The sequence below is a fragment of the Brachyistius frenatus genome, unplaced genomic scaffold (genome assembly GCF_029030835.1).
Source record: "Brachyistius frenatus isolate BFR_SWC_R1_liver_20210118 unplaced genomic scaffold, ASM2903083v1 Contig_31, whole genome shotgun sequence".
Classification (NCBI taxonomy): Eukaryota; Metazoa; Chordata; class Actinopteri; family Embiotocidae; genus Brachyistius; species Brachyistius frenatus.
In genome coordinates, this window is record NW_027210630.1 from 3,061,656 (window position 1) to 3,083,454 (window position 21,799).

A 21,799-nucleotide genomic window follows, 5' to 3' on the forward strand; every position below is an offset into this window, starting at 1 on the left:
CACACACACACACACACACACACACGTGTCCTACTGTAGGATTTCGATATAGTTCCTGTCTTCCCTCTCTTAGGCTGTAGTGTTTAGATCATCACCCCTCCATTAATGCATAATTGATTTTCTTCAAGGTACATTTTGTGGAAACTGCTGTTTTCTAACTTCTCACTTGTCTCCTGCTCAACCTTTCAGGCACAAATATATATATATATATTTTTTTTTTTATTGCAACATAAAACCAAACCTTTATTCAGGATTACATGTTGTCTAACAACTACCCATGAAAGCGAGTGCTGTAATACACAGTGAGCCGGCAATGTAAGATTTATCACATTGATAGAGGTGTGAAAATGGTGGCAATTTAGAGGGAAATGAAAAAAAATGCAGTCTTTTATCTTGCAGAGATATGATATTTATTTATATCTTAGATGGGTTTCCTCACATTGTGCAATAATTGAGAAAGTATGAGAGCCCTCTGGCTATTTGGGTTAAGTATGTGTACTTTTTTGTGGTTTAGCTCCTACACATTTTGCAGTTATAAAGGTCAAAATTAAATTTAACACTGTTTAGTGTTTTATTGTGTTGTAGTGTCAACTCCAGGATCGATGGGCTCATTGCTAAGGTAGTGGTTTCACAGCTGCACATGGGTAATTGCTTAAAAAAGTAGTAGCATTTCTGTACAGCATTTTCCTATCTTATGACTGTTTTATATGAAATAAATCCTGAATGTGTTAAAAGCTCCTCTAGTTTCCCTGAATTATGATAAATCACTTAAGCATTGTTCCCAAAGACCTTTTGTTTATTCTCCATCAATTCTTGTGTGGTGAGAAGGCAGTGAGGCTCACTTGTAACAATTTAAACAAGCACACCTACTTAAGCCGAGTGACACTTACTGTATGCCCACACCTGGTCCTCCTGGCTGGAGATGGAGATCTGTGTGTGCGTGTGTGTTTGGGTGTGTGTAAGCTGTGCTGGTTAGGGTGATTGGCTGATGCCCAGACAGCATTCTCAAAGGAATTACAAGGAGCAGTTGTCGCCGTGGCTAATGCGTGCCAGCTCACCTTTCTCTCTTCATGCTCACACACGCACACGCACACGCACACACACACACACACACACACACACACACACACACACACACACACACACACACACACACACACACACACACACACACACACACACACACACACACAAAACATTTTGAGAACCTTTCCCACACCTCCTTTAGTCTTTGCTCTCAGAGATTTCAGGTTGAAAAGGGAGGGACAGCAGAACTGTGGCTTGTCGCCAGAGTGAACAAGGAAGGAAAGGGAGAGAGAGATTGCCACAGTTAAAGAGGAAGGGGAGAGGCTTTTAGACGAGTAAAGAGACAGAGAGGGAAAGAGAATTTTTACCATACCAGCTGTCCAGCTCTGGCCTGCCAGACTACCCAGAAGGCTGTTGGAGTCGTGACTGGAAGAATGCTGCTGCATCCACAGGCCTTGTACCTGCCAGATGGGGGGTCTGAGGGAGGGAGAGTCAGGAAGCAAATAAACCAGTTGACAAAAAAATTGTGAGAAAATGAAAATAAGCAACAAAATAAAAATGAATCAAGCTTAATTTGTCATGTGTAGTCAAAAAAAGCGGGAAAAAAAAGAATTTATTATCAAACACAAGCACACGTATACAGGTGTTTGTTATTATTAAAGATGTGTTTTTTTTTTTTTCTTTCTTTTCATTATATCTATCTCCCACAGATGGCCAGCTCAGACATATGAAAACAGATGAACCCTTTGTGTTCAATGCCAGAGAGGATCTCCACCGCTGGAACCAGAAACGCTATGAAGCTCTTGGAGAGGTAATACGCTGCATTTTCTTCTGGCATACCAAGTGACAATATGTTTTTTTTAGTCTTCAATCAAGCCACACATGTTCAGCAAATTTGGCCTCAGCTGCTGAACCTTTTAGGGAGTTTTGTCTTGACCAGTTTTGTAACAACATGGTGCAATGGTTGTTGTTTATTTGGAGAACAAATAGAGATGGCACTCAAACCCTCATCACACAAGTAACCTGCAACATGTTTTATTATATTGGAGTAAAGTCGATTTGTGATACATGTCACATGTACAGTACAGTAATTCCCCCATGCAGATCAATTTCATGTCAAGTCTTTTATTGTTTTATTAACTGTGGTGGCAGAACTGCTGTGGAAGAACACACAATTAGAAAACGTTAACAATAATGAAGAAGAGTGTGACCATTTCTCAAAAGAGCTGTCTAAATGTTCATTGTTTCAGGGCTAGATGAATATATATTGACTGAATGACTGAGAGATTTATACTTACAACATTGGTTGGCATAATGCCTCGTGAGTGAATGCGGTTACACCATTGGTAAGCCGAATGCTGTGACTATCCTTTTCAAATGAAACGCTCATATCGGTGGCGATCAACGTCCCTGTTCCCTGCAACGTCATCCAGGTCATTCCAGGGGGCCTTAAACTGCTCCGTGATCTTATTCTTCCAGTCATAACCCAGAGTTCATAACAATAGGTGAGGGTGCAGATGTAGACCGATCAGGAAACAGAGAGCTTTGCCTCACGGCTATGCTCCCTCTCCATCACCACAGTCCGGTTCAGCAACTGCTTTACTGCAGCTGCTTCTCTGCAGCCTTATGAAATGAAAAAGCCCTCATTTTAAATGTAAAGCCCTTTAGCAGCTCATATACTGTCCAATTATATTCTGAGTTTTGAATTAGTTTTGTTTAAAAAAATGTTTTTTTTCCTTTTGAATGTCTCTTCATGGTGGAGATTCAGAGAAATTGATTCTTAAAAGTGAACCTGGATTCAGTCTGGATTTCTAAACTGGGCACTTAAACCCAAGATGGTTAAAAAAGGAATTAGACTTCCAAGGCTGACAAAGAATGTAATAAGTAATGCATAATGTAGTTGTTAACACTACATTATGCTACATTACAGACAAATACAAAACTACAATAATTAGCTTTTAAAATACAACTTTTACAAGTGCATGCATGAAGCGAGCCTCCTGACAATTCTGAATGTGTCGAGCAACCAGCAAGGACACTGGACATTTTGTTAATTTATTTCATAAAGGGGAAGCCTCAAACTGTAACAAATGTTTCTGTAAGTTGTTTATAACTTCTCTAACAAGGCAAGTTTTTTTTCTTCCTGCGACTAAAACACGAATGAAAACTTGGTCTGCTAAGACTTTTCTCATTGACTAACGCTTAGTCATCTATTTGGGAGCCAACCTAGTATTTTTATCAGTTGAGAACCATCTCTAAAACAGGCTATTTATTTTTGCCCACTCATCTGGAAAAAGTAGTTTATGCTCTCATCCCATCTGAACTATTGCAACTCTCAGTATACTGCGCTGAGTAAAAAAGCATTAAATCATCTTCATCTGGTCCAAAATGCAGCAGCTCGGCTGTTAAATAGGACCACAATGAAAGAAAACACTGCACCCCTTTGGTTATAGTTTAGAATTCAGTTTCAAACTTTATTAATCACTAAAGCTTTGAATTGTTCTCCAAACACTATCTACCTTTTAGCCCCTCACAATCAAAGATGCACTCTTAGGTCAGCAGAAAAAGCTCCTCTCACAGTTCCAGACACTGAACAAAAGGTGACATTGCTTTTGCTGTTTTAGCTCCTAAACTTTGGAATCAGTTACTGCTCTCAATCTGCACAGCTACCTCTTTATATTCTTTTAAACAGCAGCTAAAACACACACTTTTATAAAGTATAAAAACTAAAAACAACCTGCCCATAATGTACACAGTACTGGAAGCCTGGACACTAAAATCTGCTTCTGTACTTCCATTTAAAGGTTTCCATGTCACAAAATAACAGCTTTAAAATCCTGCTGACACTATTTATGAAGCTCTTTGATGCTCTTGATGAAGTTTTTCATTTGCGCCACCGTGTACCCAAACATACACCATCCTAAAGTACAGCTCAATTCACTCCCACAGTTTCACCACATGCAATATGTATTAAGATAATGAGACAAATGTTCTTTTGTAATCAGTTTTTTTTTAATTTTTTTTATTTGCATCCACTACTATGTTGCTTTTAATTGTTGTGTGCATTCTTTGAAGTTCAAAGCAAAGTGATAGACCCGTTTGTGGGATTACCTGGGTGTTTTTATTATTTCTAATGCAGGTATACAGCAGCTCCTTTGAGAGCCAGCCTTCTGTGAAGGCTTTTTTCCCCTCTTTTCTTTTGCCTGCTCAGGCACTATCTACCAGCATCTAAAAAGGATGTAGAAACAAACATTTGGTAGCGGCAAAGCAGAGGCCCTGAAAGAACACACAGGCATTTAAACTAACTGAACTCGGGCATCTGAGGGGGGCCAAACATTTGGAGGAAACAAATAATGATCAAGCAAGATGTATGCAAATTATATTCATACTGTGATTAAAAAATTGACAGAAGCATCTTCTTTAGAGAGGGAAAAAGGAAACGGTGTCAATCCCTGTTGACGCGAGCAAGTGTAATGAGAACAAATACTGTATGAATTGTGCTGCAGGAGATTAACTGGCTGAAAGAAAGGAGCACTACCTGAATAAGCAATATTATCTGTCTGTTGTTTTTAGGCCATAGATGATTCAAGAAAATGAATACCGTACCTCGCACAGCTTTGCAAGTACAAATGCTTTGTTTTTGCTGGTAAGAAAAATGCCCTATTATAAATAGACACAACTACTGAATTGTATGCCTTTGGTTGTAGAAGTAGGTTATGCTGCTTAGTCAGCCTCTTTATGTACCGGTTTAGGAGTGTGTGTCACACAGGCATATACCTGCATGCTTAATTCTGAAATTGTATAGCCGATACATGCATACATACATTTCTGCTTAGATTCATCACTGTGTGCCATAGTTTGTCTGTCTAGTCCTTTCTCGCATCGCATCGCACTTCATTTCTTTATGTCAGGCATGATGAGAGACTTTCTCAGATGTCATGAGAGTAAATGTAGAATAAGCCTGTATGCAGACAGGTCTGTTATGGGCCAACACCACTCTACAACACACCCAAATGTCCTCTATCAGCCTGCCACCTGAGATGGTCTGAGAACCAGCTACATTCAGCCTGAGAGCTGTGTGAGATGGCACAAGGACATGGGTGCATGTGTTTGCTCCTGGCAGTGTGAATAGAATGGCATCATCATTGCCCCGTAATGTTCCATCACATTCCTTTCTCTCCCTCCTTTCCTCCACACCTCTGTCTACCTCTCCCTCCCTCCTTTCTTCCTTTTTAAGATCTGTCTATCCTCACGCTTCTGTATTTTGTGTGGAGGACGCTGTGTGCACGCATGTGCGCGCGCGTTTGTGTGTCTGTGTACATTTGTGAGGGGGCTAGGGGGTGCCGGCTGTATTGTCAGACACATCACAGCACCAGATGTCCAATTTGCACTTCAGCCTCCTCTGAATGGAGGGACAGATAGAAAGAGGGAGAACGAGGATGTTGGTGTGATGGCCTCCAAGCAAAAGAAAAAGATGGGAACAACATTTGGGTTGAGCAAAAGAGCGGAGAGTCCTTTTTCCTCCATAGAAAAATAACTCCGAATTTTTTGCAATGTATTAATGGTACAATTTAGACAGATTTGCAGATGGTATTTCTGAGAAGCTGCAAAGGTTCTCTTTGTTTGGGAACCATTGACTATATTTCTGTACATGTAGGTGAAGAGCAAATACAGTGCACCTGGATGTATCCGGACTTATGTACTTATGTTATATTTCCGTTCTTTATTTTTAATAGATTTGCAAAAATGTAAAAAAAAAATAAAAAAAACTTTTTTCATGTTATTATTATTATGGGGTATTGTGTGTAGAATTTTGAGGAAAAAAATGAATTTAATCCATTTTGGAATAAGGCTGTAACATAACAAAATGTGGAAAAAGTGAAGCGCTGTGAATACTTTCCGGATGCACTGTATGTGCCAGGGCTGCAGTTAAAAAACTATTAACCATCAAAGTAGATTGCAGCCTTATTTGTCAGTCCTTTTTGATTTTTGTAATGCAATAAAAATCATGAAACAAACTTACATGAATATAAATTGAGATGGAATTACATGAGGTCATTCTATGATGAAAGAGAAATATAACTAATAGAAAATGCCCAAGATACTGCAGCCATTAGAAAGAGCAAAGGGAAAAAAGAAAGAGGAGTGGATAATTTGATAGAAGATGAAAGACTGTGACTGTAATGTGACTAGATAAACATGGTGACACACTTAATGTATAGCACATATGTTTACCTGCATCAATAAAACAAATTCAAATGCATAATACTGTGGCTAAATAGAGGGAAATTAAAACTCTCACTTATTGAAGTTTAGGAATTCACTTATTAAAGATGTGCACAAGGCAGGCTGAGTTAAAGGGAATAGAAAGGTAAATAAAACAAACTGTTTCACTGTACTATATAAGTGCAGTCTGCTGAATCAGTGCAAACATACAGTGGAAGAATGGTGCTCCTCAGAACCATGAGCAGCCTTATGCCGGAGCATGAAAGCCTTTGAATGTGCTCACGTTAACTATCTAAAATAAAGGTTTTCAAGGGCAGTTAGGTTATTAGGTCCCCAGAGTCAGCTCCCTGACTGATGCTTTTATTATGTCTCTGTGTAGTCTGAAGGTATGGCAACAGTATAAGAAAGGGCATTTCTCGTTGTCTGTCTCTGGATAAGTATGACTAATAAGAACCCTGCAAATTAAATATCCCTTTATGTAGTTAATGCACTCTACAAAGAGGTTAAGCACTGACTTAGAGAATCTTATTCTGTGGTTTTCCGGTTTGTAAAATTGTTGTATTGGTCTAATATATTCTTTATTGTCTTCTTCTTTTTTGTTGTTGTTGTTTGTATTCAAACTCAAACAATCAAAACCAAGACTGAAAAACCCACAGACTACTGGTGTCGTGATATTTTCCATTCCTGACTCTGACCGTTATCATAATGGCTGTATTACAACTGTAATACAGTGCAGGCTATCTGTGCAGTGTTGCTCAGTGCAGCAGGGTCACTTCAGCCTGTGTAGGTGTCAGTTGTAGTCTAATTCCTGTGATTCGGTGATGAATTTCTCTGATAGAAGACAAGCATAGGGTCTGGCCCAGATGGAGCTCTATTAAGCTGTTAATAAATGAGGATTCTTCTCTGCTCTGTCTGCATCTGTCGAATGGAAGGCACACACAAATTTGTAAACATACACACACACACACACACACACACAGTCGGAATATTATAATGAAGTAAAGCTAGCCAGATGGCTGAATTAGAAAGCGTGCTCTCTCACTCTTGCTTGCTCTCTCCCATTTTCCCTCTGTCTCTTCGTCTCTGTCTCACAGTCTCCCGGTTATCTTTTAAGGCCTTGCTGAAGTCTTCGTGAATTGGGGTCCAAAAGTCTGACACCACTAGTGAAGAGACTGCTATTTTTGCATGAATTTTTAATTCGATACAAACCTTTGAATAACAAATGGTGCTTTAAGGGAAACTTCGGGTCCAGTTTGAAAATATTTCCCATCATTTTGGTTCTAAATGACTAATGGGGGACAACACGTTTTGAAATTGGTCCAGTATCGAGGGAGAGCACTTCAACTTGCAGCAGTTGAACAGGCTGCAATGTAATATTTTGGGGAATTTCCTGCAACAACTTACCTCTTTTGAGATTTCAGAGTTTCTCCTCAAGTGAGTCTTAGATTTTCCCTGTCGACTGCATGCAGTTGAATATGTCTGGGTATGCAAACACCAATTGTTGTATAAACAGGACCACATCCTTTGAGTCCTCTGCTCTCTGCAACAATATTTTGGAGTATATTTAGGCCTTTAAAGAGCATTGAAATAAATATTATAGGTCTATAGTGAAGAAAATACAATCTTTATCCATGTTTGATAAACAACACTTACCAACAAGAGATGGATACAAGTGCTATGAGTTGACTAAAAAAATTCATGGCGCAGTGTTGCGTCCAGGCCATGCTGGGAACCCTAGAGACAGACTACTATACTGTACTTAAAGCACCAGGAGGCCCCATAACAGTTGTGGACTAGTTTGTCGGGAAGCTAATGGGATCTCTCTAAAGAGGAACTATAAATGACAGCTGTCTGCCCTGAGTCACCGACTGCCATCACGTCTCCATTCCCCAAACACTTTAACACCGCTGCTGCAGCTTCTGCTGAGAGCAGCGAGGAGGAAGCAGACACGGTCAGGCAAAAATGGTTGCAGGGAGTGTGGGTGATGTGGATTTCAGTTGTTGAAAGAAAAGGGAATTGGACAGGGGATGGGGGGGGGGTAGAGGGTGGATGTGGGGTTTGGGGAGGTGTTAGAGAAAAGACAGGAGGGCTGGTAGTTACAGCACAGACATCTGTCCCTGCCGCAGCAGACACCCACGGTGGCACACAATGCTTTACTTTGAATTAGCCCTCTGCCTGCTTCTCAGTTAACACCTGAGGAGGTCATTATGACGCCATTAGGAAGAGCAGTGCAGGGAGGGCAGAGAGAGAGAGAGAGAGAGAGAGTGTGAGAGAGGGATATCTACTGTAAGTGTAAACAGTCTGTCTGTCAGTCTGTGTCTGAGAACTTTCTCTTCCCCTGGAGAGCCCTCTCTCCTCTGACAGAAGAATGACAGAGACCTCATGGGAATTACAGCACTCTCTCTCTCTCTCCCGCCCTCCCTCTCTCCCTCTCTCCCTCTCTCCCTCTCTCTTTGTTTCCCACGTGGACTGACAGATCACAAATTCACAACAATAGGGCCTATTTTAATACATTTTCTGTTGGTACACGAGGCTGACTTAAAATAAACAACCTTTCTATTGCCTCACGCTCCGCTCTCTCTCATTTTCGCAGCCTCTCTCTTTCTGAGCATGCTTTGCTCTTGTTGCCACTGTTGTTGTGTTGCATTGTTCTGGGGGATTTTCTCCTTTTTTCTTTTTCTTCCTTTCCTCTATTCTCTGGAGAAGAAGGAATGCTTTCCTGGGTGCAGTCAGTGATACGGCACGGAGCAGCTCTTTCAGTTTCATTATATAAACAGCTTTGATGCCTCTTTTTGCTCTCTGGTTTCTATGGCTAAGTGGCTTTTGGAGAGGGCTCTGGACTAGAGAGACAAGAAGTGTGTGTGCCTGTACATGAGTTTTCTTGTGTATGTGTGTATACAGTATGTGTTACTGTCTATAGTATATTTATGCACATGGTTTCCACTCAGAGATAGTTTTTCAGATAAACCAGTGTGGCTTCATGAGCCCCAGTAAGTGTGAAAAATTACATTTAAACCAAAGTGCTCACAAGGCCTTAAACCGGCTCCGTAACTGTGACTTGGGATGATTTAAAATTTGTCTAAACAAATTTCGTGCGGTGGCAATTGATTAAATATTACTTGTTCTGAAAGACTTTAAAAAAGAATGTTCATGCTTATTATGTAAATAAGTTAATTATAATTGTCTTTGCTAATTAAAGTTCATTGACATGGTTCATATTTCATGATGGTCTCTGATGGCTGGTTTTACACTGTGGTGTTCCCTCATTTGTTTGTTTCCTTTGCCCTTGACCATCTCAACTATGACCATTCCTGCCTCCTTCTCATCATCTCTTGACTCCTATTCCTCTTTTCTCTTCATATTTGCTTTACTCTAGATTGTCTTATTCCTGTTCCTTATCTCCTCATCTTTCCTGCCTCTTGATCGCTCCTCCACTTCCTGTCTTGCTTCTCTTCCTCCCCACGTTTGTTTTTTTTGTCTGCCTGGGAAGGATCATCCCCCTATTGCCTCAGGTGCGGTCAGCCAAACCAGGCATGACTGCTGTAATCAGTGGGAGAGCACACATGCATGCAGATAAACACACACGCACATAAACTGATACATGTGCACACACACTGTGGGAGGTCTTTCTTTCTCTGAAGTGAGGAGTTGAAAAACATATCTACTTGCAGCAAACGGTCTTCATTAATACTTTGGCCTGGTGTGTGTATGTGAGCGATGGGGAGACTGTTATGGGGATGACCAGAAGTTTGCGAGGAGTTGATGTCACAGCCCACCCACTTGAAGGCCTCTTATCAAGGCCATGCACTGTAATGTTCTCTCTCCCCCTCAATTCCTTCTTCCACCACTCCTTCTCCTCTCAGCTGTTCACCGCAGTGGGAGCTGGCACGAGTCTCTGTCTCCTGGGGATTACTTCGCCATCTCTCCCTTCTTGTCTTCTTTCTTTCCTCCCACTGAGCCTTCTCCTAAGTCCTTCCTTCCTCCCTGATCCCCCTCTTCTTGGTTCATCGCCACAATGCTTCCTCTGCACAAACAAACCACAGACTCAGAGGTGACCTCAGCTGCCGAAGGTCTATATCAGACTGTCCCATGATCTCTCTCACGCTCGTGTAGAAAGCTTGCTGTTTGAGGATACTGTCGGTTGTGTTCATCACTCTGTGTGAGTGTCTTCAGGGGAAACTGTGGCTTTTTGGGGTGACTTTGGGTGCAGTGTGGGAGTTCAACTTTATAATAATAGACAGAGAGAATCCAAGCTTAGATTGGTATTTAAGATAATGCACCTGTCTCTTGTCAGCCTGATGTTCCATATTTATTATTGATAAAAAAAAAGAACTTTGTGAGCATATTTATGGTAGTGAAACCTATTGATTTCAATTGATTTTGCCTGCCCCCCCCCCCACACACACACACCCCTTCTTTCTATTTCTTTCTCTTATCCCCCTCCCCTCCCTTCCCTTCTCGTATCTTAATATTACATGCCACTCCTCGTGCTTGTTCTATCGTTCGATGCCGACAATGCAGACACTCGGCGCTGCCTCCTGCAGGCATTTCATTAACGCACTAATAACACATTGGTAATTAGGTGACAAAGAGGCCTTTCTTATTGTACTGATCAGCTGCTGAGACGTAGTCCTCAGAGGCCGACGCAGAAGGAGGTTGCCTGTGTGTGCATGTTTGTGTGCGCATGTATGCTCTGAGTCTATTCCATTGTTACTAAAAAACTATTTGGATGTCGGTCCTGTAGAATGCCGCTTCTGTCCCTGCTCAGCTCTTACTGGAGCTTTACATTATGAACTAAAGCATGCAGATATGATGACCTACCAGCGTATGTACAAGATTGGATATTAGATTATTATTGACAATCTACAGTATCTTTTTATCAGTGGAAATGTATTCATACAGTGAAACTATTGCCTTTTTTCCCACTTTTTCTTATTCCCCATCCGTCTCTCTTCTCATTCTATATCAGATGGTTCTTGAGCCACCTGAGGCACAGAACAAATAACATAGTGCAAATGAAATTTCCTGTGAAGCTTATTGATGTCATTAAACACAAGCATACTGAGGCCGGGAATCATTTTAGTCTTCATCAGACCAGCTGACATTTTAGTGAATTAGCTGTTGGAGGTTTAGTGGGGGTGAGGTGGGATTGTTTTTGCTCCTCTCGTCCCCCCGTCCTCACAGGGTCAAATGGTAGAATCGATCATTTAATTTTGTCCGTCTGCTGGCCTTTGATTGGCTGTCATAAAGCTAATATGTGTCTGATGCGTAATGTTATTTTTGTATGTTGTTCTTAAGCAGTAAATTAAATTAGCATTGAGTTCATTTTGAGAATAAAAGAGTATTGCATTATGGTACTGGGATTATCATGAGAATTCACATTTGACTTTAAAGGAAAAGGCTTTTTTTTAATACCTAGGTTGCATTTGCCATTTCAAAAGTGTAAGGAGTTTGAAACATGCAATTTAGGGATATGCATAATGTCATTGTCCCATAGTTGACATTTCAAAGTGGTGTAAAGAATATGTTTTATTTTTTGTGTGCCAAAAGTTATAAAACCTAACCAGATCATGGCCTGACAGGATCCCATTAGTTTTTTTTCTTTTTTCTTTTGGTACTAATCCATTACATCTTCATTAAATAATTGTTTTTTGATGGTACATATTGATATTTAGAAAATTTGTAAATAGCCAAATATTTCCTTTTTTTAAAAAAATATTTGTGCTGATATTTTTAATGACCAATCCCTTTAACATCGAATGTGTTCCCTTTTTCCACACAGTAATGACATCTGAGCATCATCCCACTCTGTGCTGTGAGACATGACAGTCTCTAGTTGATCCTTGTTTATGTTTGAGGTCAGTCAGTTCAGCGTGACTGGAACTCGGACACACTTTGTAGCCGTGGCGCCACTGGTAGCCTTTGGTTTCCTGATTTAGTAAGGCTGGTGCTTCGACAGCTAACCAAAGTGAGACTTCACAGCAGAGCATAACAGCGTCGCTCCGCTCTCCCTGTGGTCCATTCACTACACACGATATTGTTGCGACATGTGCAGGACACAGAGTTTGTCATCCCATGCGTTGAGAAAACATCATAACAGCAGCAAAAGCTCCACCATAGTTATTATGCTTGTGGTTGTGTGCTCTGTCATCTGTTATCACTTGTAACTCCTCTGTCTCTCTCACACCTGATCAAAAATTTAAATCTGTTCCACAAAGTGCTTCACTCTGTTCTCAGCTGAGCAAGACGTTGGGAGAAGAAAAGAAGGAAAGAAAAAATAAGGAAAATGGAAAAGAACGTTGTTAATGTCACTGAACCATGAAAGGCTTGGCCCGGGGTTGGAATGACTCGGTATACAAGGTTCTTTAGTGCTGTGGCTGCGGGGATAAACATAACTTACATCAGCCCTTCGCTTGTACAGGAGATTTCCTCTCCTGGCACTTACAACCTCAACATTCTCACCGCACTGTGATTCTCACACACACACACACACACACACACACACACACACACACACACACACACACACACACACACACACACACACACACACACACACACACACACACACACACACACACACACACACACACACACACACACACACACACACACACACACACACACACACACACACACACACACACACACACACACACACACACACACACACACGCCGCACATAGTACAATCCAGACCCTTTCAAGTAGCTCATGTGCACACATATGCACACACACACCAGAGGGCAAATGAGGGTTTTGAATAGTATTTTTTATTCTGTTTGTAAGCATGACAGTGGATGCTATTACTTGTTCACACATGCACAAAGAGTTTAGTTGGCTTTTGTTGGATGGATTTGTATCAACAGCAATATAAAAAATATTAATTGCATTAGACTGTATTATCATTGTAAAGTCTGACTGTGTGTGTATGTTCTGTGAATTTTTTTCTCTCTCCAGATCATCACTCAGTATGTTTATGAGCTGTTGGAGAAAAAGTGCAACATGACTAAAGCAATCCTGCCAGTAAGTACCCACAGTGAAAAGAGGCATTTTCCTCTTTGATTTATGCCCTTGAAGATTAAAGGGAGTATTAAATATGAAAATTGACGTAAATGCCTAGGCTTCAGAGTGTGATTATGATATTGAGTGTCCTGTTTAAAAAAAAAAAAAAAGAGGAAAAGGGGATTGCAAGGAGTCAGCTCTCCCAATTCTCTATCAGTCTTTGTCTTTCTTATTCTATCTCACTCAGTTTCTCTCTTACTCCGTCTTTCTTTCCCCCCTCCTCTTCCCACATCCTTTGTGCAAAAGTGTCTCCTCAACAAATTAACTGTATTGTGACGTGTCATTTCAAAGGCACAGAGGCGCAGCATGCTGATGCTTAATCTGTTTTGCATTCAATTGCGCTGAAGGGGACTTTCTACTCTGCCATCGTGGAGTTATTCTTTGCCCAGCTCATCCAGGCTCAGAGCACACACTTGATCCCTTTTATTTGTTGTTGGAAGCATGTTTGTGTCTTTTTTGCCTCCCTTTACCTCTCCATCCCTGCTCTTTTTCTGTTCATAAAAGTAGTGATCATTTTTCAGACCACGTTTATAGGGATGTTAGGCAGCGCTGGTGTTTAGAAGCATGCCAGAGTTAGCTCCAGCACTAACAGTGTCCATAAATCACCTAGCCAGAGTCAGCGCCTTTCATTAGCCCCCATACACTTTTACTGGTTTATCTGCCTGGCCTATTTATCTCATTATTCCTCTGGAAAATTGCTCTGTTATGCTTTTCTGCTGCCCACCCGCCTGCACGTATATGGCGTGTGTGTGTGTGTGTGTGTGTGTGTGTGTGTGTGTGTGTGTGTGTGTGTGTGTGTGTGTGTGTGTGTGTGTGTGTGTGTGTGTGTGTGTGTGTGTGTGTGTGTGTGTGTGTGTGTGTGGGTGGGTGGGTGGTGGGTCCGTCCACCTGCGTAGCATTGAACTTGTGACCGCAGATTTTAAGAAGATTAACCACAGCCAAGTATAGGGAGAGGGTATGAGGGAGCACAAGAGAATAAAGGGTAAGATTTTCTCCCCCACTTGGCTCTCTTTGTCTGTTTGGATTAAGTTCTAGCAGCTGCCACCCATGGCTTTTATGGACAGTGTTTGTCTCCTTAGAGATTCTTCTAGGCATATTTGGGAGGGATGCAAAGAAGCATGGGATGTGGATGGAGCGCATGCACACATACACACACACACACACACACACACACACACACACACACACACACACACACACACACACACACACACACACACACACACACACACACACACACACACACACACACACACACACACACACACACTGACTCACACACTGACTCACTCAGGCTCTGTGTGTCTGTTACTTTCTGTCTCTTGTTTTAATGACACAAAGACTGTTTTCTGATTATTGATGGGTAGTATACTGATGCATATAAGTCCACAGAAGAGAAGGCTGTTTCTCCACAATTGAGGCACATTACACAAGAAATTCTTAAAATGTTTTCCCATATCAGGTGATTCTTTGAAGCAACAGAAATCAGAGATCTAACTACAAAAATCACAATGTCATCATTCTGTGCATTTGCAGCTGTTGACTGATATTTTGAACGAGTTAAATATTACTGACACATGGTTCTCCTGAATGTTCAGGTGGATGCTACAGAAGATGAACCCACCAGTTTTATCTACCTGAGCCCAGATGCCTTGTCCAACCCATCCAAGCTGCTGGTGCTGATCCAAGGCAGTGGCGTTGTGCGTGCTGGTCAGTGGGCCCGTAGACTAATCATCAACCAGGACCTGGACTCAGGGACACAGATCCCCTTCATTAACAGGGCCATGGAGGTAGGAGGCACAACAAAAGAAGTTCAAGCTGTTTTGTTGTTGTTTTTCTGATCTTTGAACCAAGCTTTTATGTTTCCATGATTCACTGTTTCATTTTCTCATTTTATTCTTTGCAAAAAGTAGAAACTGAGATACATTTTTGGTTTGCAGGGTTTTATGGGTCTCCGAATGAAAAAGTCGCCACAAAGCCGAACCGTCTCTGCCAGAGTGGTTAGCCTAAAGGGATATTGGTGTGACAAGTGTAACACAGTTTATTTGAGGGGCAGGCTTGAATATTTGAGGCTGTGGAGGCCGTTGTGGCACAGTCAGAAGCAGACTGTCATGGTATTTAGTTTTGTGGGTACAGTAAACATTTGTTGCTGCATGCAGCCTTTAATACCTTAGACTCTTGATGTACTATATTGACTTAAATCAGTTTAACTTCATTGTACAATTTACACAAGTGTGGACTGGAAAGAAAACTTTGCCCCGGGGTCATAAGAGAAGTTATAGGATGCTGACTAATTTCAACATCCCACAGCATCATATAACCACAGAGGGAAAAAATAAGGAGCAGACATTCATGCACACATGCAAACATAAGCTCCATTACTCTACAGTTTTCAACCCAGAATTGCGGCTTATATTGTCTTGTTAGTGAAATTAACCATATTGCTCAACATGATCAATTTATACAATAAAAAATTCATGGTTTCCTATGATGCATGATTCCTGTGTGTTCATGTGCGACTGAGATGAGAGAGAGATGGAGATAATGTAATGTAAAATATAGATTCGTTTTTCTTACCCTACCATATGATCACCTACAATTGTATACATCCATGTGTCAGCAAGCAAAAGGTGGCTCTGCCTGTCTTATTATTTTCCTCCCAATCTCTTTGCTCATTTGTCAGCCTGGCCGCGACTACCTGTGTAATTTCATCGGCCTGCTGTTCAAATTGACTTAGGGGAGATCCTGCACTCCCTCTCTCCCTCATTCCATCGTTTCGTCCATCTGAATACCATAAAGACTTTACCTGCTGTGTAAAGCCCTCTCCTGCTGTGTACAACAATGGGAGAGGTCGGGGTTGCGTGCGTGTGTCCCTGTGAGCTAACGAGTGATTCAGGTATCCTAAAACTGTCTGATACAGTTACCCTGGCTGGGCCTACAGTTGGAGAAGGCAGGTTTGTGCTGCAGTGAGCCAAAGTGACAGCTTAGATATAGAGAATGTGGTGTGTGTAGTGCGAGTGTTGCCCATTCATCATAGTAAACAAGAAATCGTGTTCTTGCACCCTGACAAATCATCATCCAGGCAGTTACCACACACCAGCCTTGTGCTCTGTGTGTGCAATGGAAAGACAGCTACACACACTTACAGTCAATTCATGCTGTCTACATCTATGACGGATATGTTGATGTATTCGGTGGTATTAGAATATTTGAATAGTCATTAAAATAAAAAGTAAACAAAATAATTAGCGTATGCGACTTTTCTTATTTTCCCCTGTTCTCCCCAGCCTTAGGAAATGACACCATAATGACTAGTGGAAAATATTTATTGACAGAGCCTTTTTGGAACCAACCTCTGGCGGGCCTCGGACATTTTGCAATTTAAGGCACTTCCGCATTGGCATCGTATTTCAGACCCTGAAGCTCCGTCCAGTTTTATATACAGTCAGTGGCTATGTTCCAAGTGTGTGAACTTATTAACACTCAAATTTTGAGTGCATAAGTGCGTTCACATTGTCAAGTATGGAGACACAGTTCACTGTAGGTACCTGGATAATACACTCAGAACGTCCTTTGGAACACAGCCAATGGTTTTTAACCGGCGCTCGGTTGTAATGTATTACTCCTGTCAGAAGACGTCGGTAATGCACCTAAAAGTTGTCGGCGAGCCGCCATTAAACAACATGCGGCGAATAAGAAGACATTGCTACCAGGTCCCGGAGCTTTGCCCAGTAAAACTGCGTAGCACTGTGAGATTAGATGCTGCGGTGCGAACAGGAGAAACATTTAAAGAAGACTACAGCCGTCAAAATGTTCGGTGTGGAACTTCTCAACATAAGTGCAGTGCAAACACTGCAGGTAAAGTTAGCATATAAGTCTACCACTGCTAAGCACGGTCAATATGGTGAAGCAGCGAGCAGATCAACAACCAGTGGCAAGAGGAAGTGAATATGATGTGGGAACAACGACCCTAATTCAAAGATGAAGCTGAAGAGAGGCTTCTCATCAGATTTGTCCAAGGCGAGGGTTTTAGATGTTTGATGGCATATGCTTGGCCTGAGTTTGCTGTGCAAGTGGGTCTCTATTTCTTCTTTGTGTGTGTGTGTGTGTGTGTGTGTGTGTGTGTGTGTGTGTGTGTGTGTGTGTGTGTGTGTGTGTGTGTGTGTGTGAGAGAGAGAGAGAGAGAGAGAGAGAGTGTGTACACATACGGGCGGGAATAGTCGTTTAATGGTAGATTTGTTCTGATTATCGAATAATCTTTTGCTCGTAATACCTATCCCTAGTATGTGTTTTACATTAATGTCATACCATGGGACTTGTCTTGATGTCTCTTGAAGTGAATGTACAGGAGTTACAGCTACTATACCATCTGAAAAATATGTAGTTTATGCCACTTATATTTCTCAAATAATTAGCTAATTAATATAAATGTATAGGCTACTTCCTTTTTATTCATTCTCCCTCAAACATCTCATCTGGTTAAATTATACTTGTACAGATAACGAATTCATCGCCCTGCCAGATAAATTCCATTTTACTCTTTAAAGTCAATGCCCTCCATCAGTAATACAGCATTAAGACAAACATTCATGTGTGTACATGCATATAAGAGTGACTCAAGTGACATAACTACTATCAATATTTTTGATTTACAAACTTTGATAACTGTGGTGTTGTGTCAGATTCTGACATTTTCTGTATACTTTCTAATTATCGTTAGATTAGGTTTCATTCCCCCCCCCCCCCCCAAAAAAAGGCAAAAGTGGCAACAATCTGTGGCCTTGAGTGCAGCTTATGTGATGTTGCTCATGAGAAGCTGATTGGAAATTCAAAGCCTGCAGCAAAGGGTCACCTGGAGTGCATTCAAGGAAATATGGGGGAACTTGTGGCTTTGCAAAATACACAAGCACACACACAGACAAAACAGTTAATTTGACTCAATGTAACTGTAATGTGTGTGTGTGTGTGTGTGTGTGTGTGTGTGTGTGTGTGTGTGTGTGTGTGTGTGTGTGTGTGTGTGTGTGTGTGTGTGTGTGTGTGTGTGTGTGTGTGTGTGTGTGTGTGTGTGTGTGTTGGCAAACACAATGGTGTGTATGGGCTTGAACCTGCACCACTCTCAAATTCTTAGCCATGTTTCCTGGAAGCTCGAATCAGCTTTTCCTCTCTTCCGATGGGATCACTGCTGCCAATCAGGCGATTGTGGGAAAAATAGCTGATTGCACTACTTAATTAGGCCCTTTACACACATGCAAACACAAAGAATCACATTCTAGGTTGAATCTCAGGGCAGCCTGTCTCTTGCACGCCATTTACACCCCATCACCTGTCTCTGCCTCTCATATCCACCCCATATATTTTTAATTCTGCTATATGATGACGATATATTAATAAGATGGCAAAAAGGTATATGTTTAAATATTCTATGTGTGTACAATTAGACGTGCACACAGACGCAAACGCATCACATCAAGCAGAGGGTATGCTGGCCACATTTGGCACACTGTGTAAAGTAACGTTGGGTTAAGGGACATTTTTGTGCTGTGTGTGCAGGCCTCATGCATGTTGTCTTTGTGTGCATGTGTATGTGCACATGGAAGTGGTGCTGTTCCCATAGCCTAGAGGTAAAATGACAGGTGAGAGGAGGAGAGGAGGTTGCTCCAGCAACAACCAGAGAGTGGGGGAAAGAGGTGGAAAAGAGGAATCCGAGATGGGAAGCGGGGGTGTCGGAGGGGGTGCAGAGAGAGAGAAGGGTTATGATTGGTTGGAAGAGGACAGAAGAGGAAAGAAGAAGAGGAGTACAGCGAGGATTGATGCAGGACGAGAGAAATGAGAGGAGGACGAGGGAGTGACTGCAAATGGGGTGGGACTGGCAGAGGAGAGACGGGAGTATAGAGAGAGTAGGCAGAAGGCAGGCGTTTGACAGCTCCACTACTGGGAAAGGGCCTCTTAATGACAGCTTATTCCTTCATGATTTCAATTCCTGACAGTCGACAGGTCTGCTTGTTGCATCATGGCAGCTGTATCATTACCTTCTGGCCCTGTCAATGCTCTGCATCCTGAGACTGATATGGTGGAGGTGGAGGGTGCGTGCCATGGGGTTTGGAGAAGAAGGAGGAGGGTGGGAGAGAGTCAGTGTAGACTGTGCGGATACAGTCAGAATAATTGAGGAAACAGGGAATATTGAATATTGAAAGGTGGGATCATTAGTTATAGGTGCTGTTGGAGTTAAGAGAAGGACTTTCAACTTGTCCCAAGTTTGTGTCCACACTGAAAACACGTGCGTGAACGCTGTTGTGAGACTTAAACTCCTTAATATCACATGGCCGTGATGCAGCATAGTTTGAATCTATTTACTTTATAATACTTCTTAACTTTTTCTCCTCAACCTTTCCTTCAGTTGGCAATGTTCGGTTTTAGAAGCAGCATTAGTTATCAACTTCTATTCAAGAAATTCTCTCCCAAAATCTGGGGTAAAACCTCATTTCCTTTTCAATATTTCTAAATGATCTAGTAATTTTTATTAGCCATAGATGTTCAGTTGGTGGTCTTCTCAGATTGTCAGAAGACTTCCGCATAGTAAAGTAGTTTACTTTCCTTCAGTGCATCTTAGAGAATTCACATATGAATAAATAAATCCACCGTATGAAGTCTTTCATCTCCAATGTGTTAGCTACAGCCACATGTACACAGACAATCACACGCAAATCACCAACATTATAGAGCATTTTCAATAATTACTAAATTTTATTTGGAAGTTGCTAATACAAAACCTGACCTATAGCTGCTGTCACACCCCTTTTCTTCATCTCACTCTAGTTCGCTTACTAACTCTCTTGATACTGAGTCAGGATAGACACTGGAGACTCACTGGGAAAAAAAGAGGGGGTATGGTGTTTTCAAAAGTGTGTCAAAAGCCTCGGGGTTTGTATCTGCCCAGAATTTCAATAGGAGGCTGAAAGGGGGCAGCGAGGCAGACAAACTCAAACACAGAAATCCTCTTCTAATTTCTGTCATGCCCCCCCTCTTTTTTTTTTTCTTGCTGGATGATGTCTTCTTCAACATCGGCTTCACACTCTATCATCTGTCTGTGTTGTGTCATTGCCTCGTGTGCTATGAGGATCTCTCTCTCTCCCTCTCCCTGTTCTCTCTCTTCCTCTCCAATCACCATTCTTCCTCCTTCTTTCTCATTAGTTCATCTAATTCCCCCTGAGCTGTGAGTTAACCTATGTGTGTGTGTGTGTGTGTGTGTGTGTGTGTGTGTGTGTGTGTGTGTGTGTGTGTGTGTGTGTGTGTGTGTGTGTGTGTGTGTGTGTGTGTGTGTGTGTGTGTGTGTAGCCCAGTGATAACATTGTATGTACAGTGTGTGCACAGCCTATCTTGGGGCATCAGGTGGCTCCAGAGGCCAGACAGGTATCATTCTATCCAGCTAGCCAGTTTTAGCCAGAACACAATTTGTGCGTGTGTGTGTGTGTGTGTGTGTGTGTGTGTGTGTGTGTGTGTGTGTGTGTGTGTGTGTGTGTGTGTGTGTGTGTGTGTGTGTGTGTGTGTGTGTGTGTGTGTGTGTGTGTGTGTGTGTGCGCGCGTGTCTGTGTAAGGGTCAGAAGATACTCCGCCTTGCCATGGCCTTGTAATAGTACGCCTGCAAGCAACACACACACACACACAGGCGTACACACACCTCCAGGTGGGAAGGTCCCAGCACATCCCGCAGCTCAGATCAATGCACTTGACACTTTCAAAGGCGGGTGTGGGGCCTGGACTTGCTCTGGGGTTAAACCTCTTTTAAATGCCTCCCGCGGGAAGGCAGCTGTCAATAACCCACCATAATTACCGGGGCCAAGTCCGCCAAGGGCTTGGCTGCACGGGCCAAATTAAAAATTGATCAGAGGGAGAGAAAACATTATTTTGTGGTGGTATTCCCTGTCCTAACAGCACTGCTGCTTGCCGTATGTGAAATTTCATCAACTGACGTCCAAGATAGATATCTAGAGACCTATTTAGCTATCTATCTGCCCGCCTTCGTCCAGATGAACAATGGAGCGGTGTCCCTGTTGTAAAAAAAATATTTGCATATTAAGTGTCTTTCTGTGTGTGTGTGTGTGTGTGTGTGTGTGTGTGTGTGTGTGTGTGTGTGTGTGTGTGTGTGTGTGTGTGTGTGTGTGTGTGTGTACATGCAATACATTAGTGTGTGCTTGTGCATACTGCATGAGCATGCAGCTGATTGTTATGTGCTCCAGGTAATCGTACATCATCCCCTATCTGTGTAGTGTGTGCACACCTTGTAGCAGTATATTGATTGTTGTCTCATTGAGTTTCTCTTGGCAGGGAGCCGGTATTTGTTAGTCAGAGAATGATATGAAGAAGATATGTTCATCCTCAGGCTTCTTCTAGGAAAACACACAGACCGTTGTTTCACAAAACACTGATGAATGAGAAAGTACAGTTCATAGTGGATTTGAAGTATTTTTACGCACTGCAGGTAA

At 42.0% G+C, this 21,799-nt stretch overlaps 1 protein-coding gene and 1 long non-coding RNA gene across 4 annotated transcripts in view; one reads left to right on the forward strand and one right to left on the reverse strand.

Moving 5' to 3' along the window:
• Positions 1-21,799, reverse strand: part of LOC138621687 (uncharacterized) — a 32,134-nt gene that overhangs the window by 5,281 nt on the left and 5,054 nt on the right. The window contains exon 2 of the long non-coding RNA XR_011310954.1: positions 1,400-1,503. This is a non-coding gene — a long non-coding RNA (uncharacterized lncRNA). The remainder of the gene's footprint in view (positions 1-1,399; positions 1,504-21,799) is intronic.
• Positions 1-21,799, forward strand: part of arb2a (ARB2 cotranscriptional regulator A) — a 149,535-nt gene that overhangs the window by 4,028 nt on the left and 123,708 nt on the right. For all 3 annotated transcript variants that reach the window (XM_069699914.1, XM_069699913.1, XM_069699915.1), the window contains exons 4-6: positions 1,737-1,837; positions 13,212-13,277; positions 14,915-15,106. In XM_069699914.1, the coding sequence (XP_069556015.1) occupies positions 1,737-1,837; positions 13,212-13,277; positions 14,915-15,106 (359 nt within the window). The remainder of the gene's footprint in view (positions 1-1,736; positions 1,838-13,211; positions 13,278-14,914; positions 15,107-21,799) is intronic.